Genomic DNA, 12,405 nt, shown 5'->3' with positions numbered 1-12,405 from the left:
GTACTCTTCAAAACATACATTTTGGAGTTTAGTTCCAGAAGCTGTGTTCTCTGCAGATGTTTTCCATGCTTCCTTTTGTCAGAAAACAAAAATTAGACATCATATGGGAGCACCCTTCCTGCTCCATTTTCGCCAGTAGTGAACTTAGAACCTGTTCTCAACTAAGCACCAAGATACACTGATTCATCCTCCGCGCATTATATTGTTCCTGTTCTGTCCATAAATGTCTTCCCTGCAGCTGTAAAATCAGACTGCCTTTCTATGTGTTGGAGCACACATTTTTAATAAATGCATTGGGTCTTGTTATCTGGTGTATGTGAGGAATGATAGAAGTTTGACATGTTTAAAAAGTGAGTACTCTCAAATTTTCAGATGCTAAGCAGACATCAAGGGGAAATACCCAGGTGTATTTACCTGACACAAAGTGGTCATAACCTTCCTGTCACCAAGACAGCATGACGGTGTGGAGACTCGGCTTTCCTAGCTGTACACCTCCCTTTGGGCAGTGAGAACTGTACCACAGGGCCAGCCTGCAGAGGTTGTGCACTGTCCCAGCTTCTAACGGTCTCTCTCTGGCTGATGGAACCACAATTCTCTGAAGTCCCCAAATACTGTGTATAATCAGATAGCAGCTCACTACTGCCATGTTCATGGGACAAAGTCTAGAAAAGCAAACGTCTAGGTTTGCATAAATGAAGGGATCACTAAACTCTACATAAGTTATTCACTTACCAAACTCTTATGAGACAGCATGAAATAAAATAGTCTTCAGTTTTAGGAGGTAAAACTTCCAAAGCTAAAATATGTTAGCTTTGGCATGAAATATCCATACCTTTCCTCTCGGATCCTCTTTTTTTTTTTTCTATCTAGTACAAATTATTAACCTCATAAAACAGTGCTTAAGAAAGCATAGAGGATCTTTGCATAAGCCTTGACATGAGGCCAGGCATGGCCATACTGACACACATATTCCCAACTTGCTTGAACCAAACTGTCTATATTGACTGCACCTAACTCCCTATAGAAGTATTAGATGCTGAGGGTGCCAGCTCCCTCATGCTCTCATTACTCAACCTGAAATGTTAGTGTGTAGACCATTCATTGCCTAGTGTACTTGTTAAAGAGATCTGAGATTCTGAGGCATCTCTTCAAAAACATACATACACACATACATAACCTAATGCCATTAGTTATTTTGAACCTACAATGAGGTATGCTGCTGTAGATTCTTCTAGACTCTTTAATCAAAAAGCAGTATACTATCTTAAGATATAATTGACTATAGATACAACTTAATTATAGAATTTCTAAAAATTCTTTGTTAAATCATGTTATATCCTGGACTCACATAGGATGGGAATGTAAGAAAAGTCTGGTTATAGTATGTCTTGATATCTTTTGTAAAACTCTACTTGAAAGCATTCTTTGGTATTTTGCTTTAATATACTGTACACTGTTTTAGGACTACACAATCCGCTCCCTCTTGAATTTGATGTTAGCATGCAATTTATCTTGTTTTAGATGAAAATTTGTTTCATCTCATTGGATAACAAGGTCAATAAAAATGTAGTGTATTTTATATTAGGTGTCAGGTTGCTCAGAATTAATTTAGCACTCAGCTGTGTTAATACGTCCCAGCATCAGGCACATTAATTTGCCTGTTATTTTTTTTTAAATCATTGATGGATAAATAGGAAGCTGCCTCATTCATGCTTCAAAATAGTATAAATTGAATATAAGTTAAAAACAAGTACTCATATTCTCATCAAGGTAGATTGTTATGGTTTAGCTTATAAGAAATGAAAAACAAATTTCCAAAAGTATTGCCTTTATGGAACATGTTTCTAACTGGCTTTGTAATTTATATTTAGCTTCCTCAAACAGAATTATTGAAAGGATATTCTCTGGCGCAGTAACAAGGTAAGAAAAGTTTAAAATCTCAGTTTAAAGATGAGCTACAAGTGATAACTGGATTGATCTCATTTATCAAGATTTCTTCCATAACTTGGCAGTGCTGCTAGTTTAAATAGCATTACATTGAACATATGGTCATGGTGTAATGTAAGACAGTGCTTCTTTAATATGAATATTAGTCCCATATGTAAATGCAGGGAACAGTCTTAGAGTCCAGTAATTACCTGGATTCAATTAGAAACCAGGGTTCTTTTCTTCATATTTGCTGGTGCCTTCTGGTTTCCCCTTGTAGGATTCAAAAACAAAACAGGCAACAGAAGGGTTGCCTTTTATGAATAGCCAACATTCTAATTTTTAAAATTTTTAACTGAATTTCCAAAGAAGGATATTATTTAATTACTCAGGCAATTCTGCAACTGTGCGTTTTCTTCAGGGGAAAAACAGTACAGAAGGAAGGAAGAATGAGCTACGCCGATTTTGTTTGGTTTTTGATCTCTGAGGAAGACAAAAGGAACCCCACCAGGTAAGACGACTCAATTTCCTTTACCAAGGTGTCAGACACACACGCAGAGCTGGACACAGTCATGGCGCACAGCTCGGGCACTGAGCCCAGCCCAGCGGCCGGGCACTGCCCTCGCAGACAGAGGACAAAGGATGAGGAAGCTGATCGGGAGGAATCAGCAGGACTGGTAGGCATTTTAAGAGAATGTGGGGATGGACACCATGAATCCTCATTGCTTTACAATCCTAAAGGTTCAGGAGTAAGTCTGAGAAGGAAAGGAAGGAACATGTGCATGATCAGAGTGACCCCATGCGACTGGCAAACACCTGGATTTATGGTGGCAAGTTCTCCTAGTTAAGCAGAAAGTCTTGTCCTCTCTGCTCCTTATCCCTCGCTCGTGTAACACAGTGCCCACGGCTTGTGCTCAGGGAGGGAGGGCTGCAGTCCTTGGTGCTGCTTGCAGGTATAACTGACTCAGCTGACTTCATACTGGCTCAAAAGGTTGTCTGAATGTCGGATATTTTGTTTAGAAGTTATTGAAGTAAGAGTAGCTTGTTACATTATTTTTAAATAACTTTCATTTCAAAAGCAGGTAGGTGATTTTGTCATTGTGCAAATATCATAGAATGTACATATACATAGATGGTATAAGTCACTTAACATGACCTCTTGAAGCAATGTAGACATGTGGAACCTGAAATGTAAGAGGTGCCAGTGCTGTGGTGCAGGGAGATATAAAGCCCCGGCCTGCAGCACCAACATCCCATATGGGTTCAAGTCCCAGCTGCTCCACTTCCAATCCAGCTCCCTGCTAAGGTGCCTGGGAAAGCAGCAGAAGATAGCCCAAATCTTTGGGACCCTGCACCCATGTGGGAGACCCAGAAGAAGCTCTTGGCTTCGGATCAGCTCAGCTCTGGCCATGGTGGCCATTTGGGGAGTGAACCATCAGATGGAAGACTCCTCCCCCGCCATCAAATAAAGTAAATCTTTGAAAAGAAATGGAAAAGACTGCTGATGGCGTAACAAAGCACACTATTTTACATTAAACTTCTTTATTGAGAGGTAGAGAAACAGTGAGCTCCAGTTTGCTGGTTCACTTCTCAGATGCCTGCAATAGCAGCTGGCCAGAACCTAGGACTCCCCCGCCCAGGAACTCAATCCAGATCTTTCCTGTAGATGATAGGAACCCAATTGTGTGAGCCATCACCATCGTTTTCCAGGGTCTGCATTGGCAGGAAGCTTGAGTCAGGAACCAGAGCAAACAAAACAATCTTGAAAAAGAACAAACATACCAAAGAACTCACACTATGTGATTTCAAAATATACCACAGAGTTTAAAGACTGTATGGTACTTGCTTAAGGATGCACATTTAAATAAGTGGAACTCAGCTAAGAATCCAGAAATAAATAAGTCCCCACATTTATGTGTAAACTGATTTTCTTTATATTTGAAAGGCAGAGTTAGAGAGGAGAGATATCTTCCATCCACTGGTTCACCTTCCACATGACTGCAACAGGACTGAACCAGGAGCTCCATCCAGGTCTCCCACATGGGTTGCAGGGGCCCAAGCACTTAAGGCCATCTTCTAGTGCCTTCCCAGTCCCACTAGCAGGAGCTAGATCAGAAATGGAGCAGCTAGAACTTGAACTGGCATTCATATGGGATGCTGGCATCACAATAAGTGGCCTAATTCACTGGGTCATAAGGCTCACACCCAGCTAACTAATTTTCAACCTTGATACTAAGGCATCTTATTAGGAAAGAACAGTTTTTCATCAGTGGTACTGTGACAGCTGGATATCCACATGCAACAAAAATAAATTTGGATCCCCTATCATATTATACATAAAAATTAAATCAAATGGATTACAGACCAAAATGTAAGAGCTAAGACTTTAAAATTTTTTGAGGAAAATATGGAAGTAAATTTTTATGGCCTTGGTTAGGCACAGTTTCTTAGATATGAAACCAAAAGCCCAAACAACTAAAGAAGAAAATAGATGACTTGGACTTCTCGAATTGAAAACTTACATTTTAAAAGACATCATCAGGGCTGGCGCCATGGCTCACTTGGTTAATCCTCTGCCTGCGGCACCAGCATCCCATATCGGCACCAGGTTCTAGTCCCAGTTGCTCCTCTTCCAGTCCAGCTCTCTGCTGTGGCCCAGAAGGGCAGTGGAGGATGGCCCAGGTGCTTGGGCCCCTGCACCCGCATGGGAGACCAGGAGGAAGCACCTGGCTTCTGGCTTCGGAGAGGCGCAGCGCCAGCCATGGCGGCCATTTGGGGAGTGAACCAACGGAAGGAAGACCTTTCTCTCACTCTCTCTCACTGTCTATAACTCTACCTGTCAAAAAAAAAAAAAAAAAGACATCATCAAGAGAGTGAAAAGACAGCCCACAACACAGGAAAAGATATATGCAAATAATTTTATAATAAGGGACTTGTATCTAGGATATGTAAACAGTATTTAAAAAATCAACAATAGGCCAGCGCCGCAGCTCAATAGGCTAATCCTCCGCCTGTGGCACCGGCACACCAGGTTCTAGTCCCGGTCGGGGCTCCGGATTCTGTCCCGGTTGCTCCTCTTCCAGTCCAGCTCTCTGCTGTGGCCTGGGAGTGCAGTGGAAGATGGCCCAGGTCCTTGGGCCCTGCATCCGCGTGGGAGACCAAAAGCACCTGGCTCCTGGCTTCAAATCAGCGCAGTGCACCAGCTGCAGCAGCCATTGGAGGGTGAACCAACGGGAAAGGAAGACCTTTCTCTCTGTCTCTCTCTCTCTCACTGTCCACTCTGCCTGTCAAAAAAAAAAAAAAAAAAAAAAAAAAAAGTCAACAATAGCAAGACAGACCCATTGAAAAAAATTAAGGATCTGAATAGATAGTTTTCCAAAGATATATAGGCAAGTATTTCAAAAAAGTTAATAAATTCATGGCAGATGAAATTAAAAAACAAGTATGCTTTGGTGTTAAATATTTCAAATTTTATAAAATTCTTTTGCACCAAAATTAACTTACATTTTAATTTCATCTTTCCAGAAAATTTTTGAAGTGTCGTCTTAACATGGCCAATAACCACATGAAAAGGTGATTGACATCATTAGTCATCAGAGAAATGCAAATTACAAACACAGTAGAGGGGCTGGCATTGTGGCATAACGGGTAAAGCTGCTGCCGGCAATGCCAGCATCCTATGTGGGTGGTGGTTCGTGTCCCAGCTGCTCTACTTGCAATCCAGTTCCCTATTAATAGCCTGGGAAAAGCAGCAGAATATGACACAGGTGTTTGGGCACCTGCCACCCACATGGGAGACCCTGATGAAGTGCCTGGCAGGCCTGGCTAGCCATGACTGTTGTAATCATCTGGGAAAGTGAACCAGTGGATAGATTTCTGTGTCTCTGTTCTCCCCTGTTGTCTCTGTAACTCTGGCTTGCAAATAAATAAATTGGAAAAATAAAAAAACTACAGTAGATACCACTTCACACCCGCTAGGATAGCTGTAATGAAAAAGCCAGAGGAGATGTGCTAGCAAGGATGTGGAGAAATCAGAAGCATCATAGACGACCAGTGGGAATGTAAATGCAGCCACTATGAAAAACAGTCTGACATTCATCAGCCGTTAAACACAGAGACCCCCACCATATGACCCAGCAGTAAGAGAAATGAAAATATAGCCACACAAAAACATGTATTCCCATAGTCATAGCAGCATTTTGCATAATAGGCAAAGGGTAGGAACATCCTAAATGTCCATCAGCTGATGAATGAACAAATGTGATCTATCCATGTAGTCAAATATTAAGCAGTAAAAAGAAATGAAGTGCTGCTACACAGTACACATGGTTGAATCGTAAAAACATTATGCAGAGTAACAGATGTCAAGCACAAAATACCAGATATTGTGTGAAATTGTTTACGGTAATGTACCACATAATGACGTTTCAGTCAGCATTGGGCCACACACACAACCCTGGTCCCATAGGGTTGTGTCACCTAAGTTTGTTTAAGTATACACCATGATGTTTACAATAATGAACTCTCCTAATGACACTTTGCTCAAAATATATCCACGTCATAAGCAAGACAAGCTTGTTTGTGAGTTGTCTAAAATAGGCAAATCTGTAGATACAGAGGGAGTGCTTAGTGGTTGTTTAGTCCATGAGAGGCCTGTGGGGAAATGAATGCTTTGGGGCATGAAGTTTCTTTTTGGAAAAGAGATAGAAGTGCCCAATAATTAATTGCAGTTGTTATACATCTATGTGAATATGTTAAAAAACCATTGAACTGGGGCTGGCACTGTGGCTTAATATGTTAAGCATCTGCCTGCAGCGCCAGCATACCATATGGGTGTCGGTTCAAGTCCCAGCTGCTCCACTTTCAATCCAACTCCCTGCTGATGGCCTGGGAAAGCAGTGGAAGATGGCCCAAGTCCTTGAGCCCCTGCATCCATGTGGGAGACCCAGAAGAAGCTCTTGGCTCCTGGTTTTGAATTGGCCCAGCCCCAGCTGTTGTGGCCATCTGGGGAATGATGGAAGACTCTCTCCTTCTCTCTCCCTCTCCCTCTCCCTCTCCCTCTCCCTCTCCCTCTCCCTCTCCCTCTCCCTCTCCCTCTCCCTCTCCCTCTCTCCCCCATTCTCTGTCTGTAACTGTACCACTGGAGTAAATAAATAAATCCTTAAAAAAAAATTGAACTATAAATTTCAAATGAAAGAACTGTGCAAAATATATCTCAATAAAACTGTTTTTAAAAAATTGAGGGAGCAGATATTTAGCCTAGCAGTTAAGATGCCTGCATCCCACATGAGAGAGCCTGGGTTTAATTCCTGGATCCAGCTTTTGACTCCAGCATCCTGCTAACGCAGACCGTGGGAGGCAGCAATGATGGCTCAGGTAATTAGGGCCCGGCAGCCCATGTGGGAAACTTGAATTGCACTTTTGCCCCCAGCTTCGGGCCCAGCCCAGCCATGTTCCATCCATTGTGGGCATTTGGAGAATGAATGGATGGGGATCTCTCTCTCTCTCCCTCTCTCTGTACTTCTTAAATAAAAATTGAAAGTAAATAATGAATTTAAATTATACAAAGTATATTCTCTGAACAAAATAAAATGGATGTAAAGATCAATAAAGGAAAAATGGAAAATCTCCACACACTTGGAAACTAAACAAAACATTTCTAAATAATCCAATAATCAAAAAGGATGACTCAAGAGAATTAGAAATTCAAAAGATAAAACACACCCAAGAAGAAATATGAAACCTAAATAGCACATCTATTTTTAAAACATTCTGAAAATCTCAGCCCAGTTAATTTCACTGTGTTCATCTAATTCATTTGAAGAAGAAATGCCAAACCCTGTACCACCTCTTCCAGAAATAGAAAAGGAGGTAACAATTTCTGACTCATTTTTTTAGAATGATGTATTTATTTACTTTGAAAAAGTTACAGAAAGAGAGAGGGAGGGACAGAGATCTTCCATCTGCTAGTTCACTCCCCAGATGGCTGCAACGGCCGTGATGGGTCAGGCCAGAGCCAGGGACAAGGAGCTTCATCGGGGTCTCCCATGTGGGTAGCAGGGACCCACTCACTTGGGCATCTTCCACTGCCTTTCCAGGCCATTAGCAGGGAAGTGGAGCAGCCAGGACTCAAACTGGTACCCATATGGGATACCAGTGCTGCGGGTGGTAGCAGTGACCGCTGTGCTGCAACACTGATGTCACGACTCATTTTATAAAGCCAGCATTACCTTGAGACCAAAACCATCCAAGAAAAATGGAAATATAAACATGTACAAGAAAATAAAATTACAGACTGACAGCCTATCAAGCCAGACCCAGAATCCTTAACAAACCACTGCCAAGTCAAGTCGAGCTCAGCTTCTCAGGCCCCTCCTCCAGAACCAGCAGCTTTGCCCACCCCGGGAAAGATGGTCTCACATGCTAGGCTCCCCCTCCCCCGCCACAACTAGATCTCCTGCTTCTAGTTCTGGGTGCCGTGACTGGGCACTGCCCTGGTAACTTTTCAGTGCCTTTCAGCCTGTCTGCTTTGTTAGTTTCTCAGTCTTCTCAGGAGTAGGATAGATCCAGAATCCTCAGGTTATCAGGAGAATCCTTCAGATCAGCTTTCCATATCAGGGATCCATAATTGGGTTCTTATAGAAAATAACACCAAAAGAGGCTTTTTGACTCAAATGTTTTCTTAAGAAATCTGTTTTTGGTGCTTTTTTCCTACCTTACATATTGCCTTTCTCTAACTAATAGCTAAGATGAGGGTATTTCAGAAAATTTGTGGAAAATGGAATTAAAAGTTAAGTTTAAGTTGAAAAAAATTGTTTTGAAATAAATACATTTTTTCTATGAATTTTTAAGACCTCTTGGATATATAAAATCAAAAATTTTGCCACCAAAATAAACTTACTTTTTTTTTGTATTATTTGAGAGGCAAAGGGCATTCTCATCTGCTGGTTCACTCCCCAAATGCCTACAGCAGCAAAGGCTGCTCAAGCCGACCCTTGAGCTGAGGACTGAATGCAGGTCTCCCACATGGGTGGTGTGAACCCAGTTACTTGGGCCATCACTGGGGCTTCCCTGGGGCTTCCCCGGGTCTGCATTAACAGGAAGCTGGAATCCTAAGCCAGAGCAGGGGATTGAACCCAGGTGCTCTAATGTGGAACACAGGTATCTTAACCATTAGGCTAAATGGCCATCCCAACTTATCTTTTAATGCTGTGTTTCCATGAACTTTTTGAAAATCTGAGGTCTTATTTTTTGCCAGTGATAAGTGTTTTAGATTCAGTGACTTATGTAATCCTCATATCACTGAGTTTAGGTAGAGTGCTCTCATTTTACATTTTAAGGAAACAGAGGCTCTGAAAGTCGACATAGTTAGTAAGAGCCCAAAGTGGACTCAAACCCAGGTCCTTATCACTCAGAATCTTATAAGAGATTACCACTCTAATGTATTACCTATCGTGCCAGATGTCATTCATTTGCATTTTCATGCCAGTTAGGCTGTAGACTCACTAAAAGAGAATTCTGCTCATGTTATGAAATTCCCCACAGTTCACGAGAATCAAAAGTTAGGCCAACCCAAATTCTGCCCTGTTAATATTTGTTCCCTTAGCTTCTGCTTACTGGGTACCCATTGTGGTGGGGGTCTCAGTTAAAACAAAAGGATGAGCAGGAGACAGTTGAATCCCACTGTTTTAAAGTAAAGAAGAAAATATCATACAATCAGAATCAAACTCCTGCGTAAGAAACGGTGGCAGACACACGGCAGCAGTCAGGGCTCAGACTTGGGTGACACGGCTGGGAAAGTGAGCTGCGTGGCAGGTAGCAGACTCGCTCACGGTGGCTAACGTGGTGTGAGATGCTGACTCTCCTCTGCCTTGTCCCAGTGGGGTGTGTGAAACTGCCTTGAGGCAGGCTGTATTTTTTTTAACAGGCTCTTACAGACCTTCTTTTGGTACATGGTTCAGTGCCTGTCCTGGTTTTTGTCACACTCTAATGCTGCTTTAGTTGGTGAGGTGGCCTCTCCATCAGCCATCTCATTCACCTTAGTTATGCCTGAGAGCGGCACTAAGCCAATGCCTTCAAAGAATATACTGAATATGCAAAGAACATACATGTAGTACTCCCTAAGCAATAACTTACAATTACAGTTTCCTGTAACTTTCTCGGATTGCTTATAGGAATTTACATCAAAGGTAAGAAATCACCAATCCCAGAACTTAATTACATCTACCCCAAGGACCAAAAGATGCTGGGAATTACAAGTATTTCAAAGTTTGTGGAAAAATGGAATTAAAAGATAAGTTTATTTTGTTGTGAAAATTTTTCTTCTTTTAAAATTAAGATTTATTTGAGGGGATGTTAATTCTCTGACCGTAGCACCAGCATCCCATATGGACGCCATTTCTAGTCCCGGCTGCTCCTCTTCCAGTCCAGCTCTCTGCTATGGCCTGGAAAAGCAGCGGAAGATGTCACATGTGCTTGGGCCCCTGCACCCACATGGGAGACTGGGAAGAGGCTCCTGGCTCCTGGCTTCAGATCGGCTCAGCTCCAGCCATTGCGGCCATTTGGGGAGTGAACCAGTGGATGGAAGACCTTTCTCTCTGTCTCTCCTTCTCACTGTCTGTAACTCTACCTCTTAAATAAATAAATAAAATCTTTTTAAAAATTTATTTGAAAGGCAGGATTATATGTATGAGAGAGATAAAGACAGACAGTGAGAGATCTTCCACCTGCTGGTTTACTCCCCAAATGGCCACAATGCCCAGGACTGGGCCAGGCTGAAGCCAGGAGCCTAGAACTCCGTCCAGGTCTCCCACATGGGTTCCAGGGGCCCAAGTTCTTGGCCGTCTTCTGCTGCCTTCCTTGGCACATTAACAGGGAGCTGGATCAGAATTGGAGCAGCTGGGACTCAAACCAGTGGTCATATGGGATGCCAGCATCACAGGTGGTGGCTTAACCTGCTGTACCACAACACTGGGCCCTTTGAAAATGAAATCCGTGCATTTTTTTTTTCATAATATCCTTTTTGCCATGAACTTTCAAAAGGCCTCTTACAGGCATGAATTTCAAAATGCTTTTTCACTGAAATAAACTTTTAACTCCATTTTCCATGAACTTGATGAAGTGGTCTTTTTTTTTTTTTTTCAAGAAATTTTTTATTTAAGGAATACAAACTCCATGCATTTAACTAGTACAACTTTAGGAACATAGTGATTCTTCCCACCATACCTGCCCTCCACTCTTCTTCCTCCTCCCTCTCCTATTTCCATTCTTATTTTTTACTGAGATCTATTTTCAATTAACTTTATACACTTATGGATAACTCTATACTTGTAGAGAATTCATGAAATAAAAAAAAGAAAACTGTTCCTCAACAGTTAAGAGCAAGGGCTGTTCAAAATCATTGCATCTCAAAGTGTCAATTTCGCTTCTATAGATTACACTTTAGGTGCGCTATTTGTTATCACAGATCAGGGAGAATATATGGTATTCGTCCTTTTCAGGTTGGCTTATTTCACTAAAAATGATGTTTCCCAGTTTCATCCATTTTGTTGCAAATGACAGGATTTCATTTTTTTGCCATTGTGTAGTATTCCATGGTGCACATATCTAATAATTTATGTAGTCTTCAGCTGCTGGACATTTGGGTTGATTCCATATCTTAACTATTATGAATTGAGCTGCAATAAACATAGGGGTATAGATAACTCTTTCATATGCTGATTTCATTTCTTTTGGGTAAATTCCCAGGAGTGGCATGGCAGGGTCACATGGTAGGTCTATATTCAGGTTTCTGAGGTCTCTCTAAAATGTCTTCCACAGGGGTTACACCATTTTACATTCCCACCAACAGTGGACTTTTTCCCCACATCCTCGCCAGCATCTGTTGTTTGTTGATTTCTATATGAAAGCCATTCTAATGGGGGTGGGGGGTAAATGAAACCTCATTGTGGTTTTAATTTGCATTTCCCTGATGGCTAGTGATCCTGAACATTTTTCATGTGTCTGTTGGCCATTTGGATTTCCTCTTTTGAAAAATGCCTGTTAATGTCCTTTGCCCATTTTTCAACCAGGTTTTTTATTTTTCTGTTGTGGAGTTTCTTGATCTCTTTATATATTCTGGATATTAATCCTTTATCCATTGCATGGTTTGCAAATAACTTCTCCAATTCTGTCTGTTGCCTCTTCACTTTGCTGAGTGTTTCTTTTGCAGTGCAGAAGCTTCTCAATTTGATGCAATCCCATTTGTCAATTTTGGTTTTGATTATGTGTGCCTCTGGGGTCATTTCCAAGAACTCTATGCCTTACCATTTTCTTTCCGGTTTTCTCTAGTGTTTTCTAATAACTTGATGGTATCATGTCATAGATTTAGGTCTTTGATCCGTTTTGAATGAAGTAGTCTCACAATGAAAATTTAAAACTGTTTCTCTCTATAGTTATTCTTGGGATAGCCATACCCCATATTGTAGTGTCTGGGTTCGA

General features: G+C 41.6%; 1 protein-coding gene across 4 annotated transcripts in view; it reads left to right on the top strand.

Annotated features, from left to right (window-relative positions):
* PPP2R3A (protein phosphatase 2 regulatory subunit B''alpha) overlaps positions 1–12,405 on the top strand; it is a 210,135-nt gene that overhangs the window by 174,015 nt on the left and 23,715 nt on the right. For all 4 annotated transcript variants that reach the window (XM_051818617.2, XM_051818618.2, XM_070072785.1 and 1 more), the window contains 2 exons: positions 1,872–1,920; positions 2,348–2,437. In XM_051818617.2, coding sequence (XP_051674577.1) covers positions 1,872–1,920; positions 2,348–2,437 — 139 coding nt within the window. The remainder of the gene's footprint in view (positions 1–1,871; positions 1,921–2,347; positions 2,438–12,405) is intronic.

The sequence above is a fragment of the Oryctolagus cuniculus genome, chromosome 4 (genome assembly GCF_964237555.1).
Source record: "Oryctolagus cuniculus chromosome 4, mOryCun1.1, whole genome shotgun sequence".
Taxonomy (NCBI): Eukaryota; Metazoa; Chordata; class Mammalia; order Lagomorpha; family Leporidae; genus Oryctolagus; species Oryctolagus cuniculus.
The sequence above is the reverse complement of the archived record's forward strand: the minus strand, read 5'-3'. Positions and strand labels throughout refer to the sequence as shown.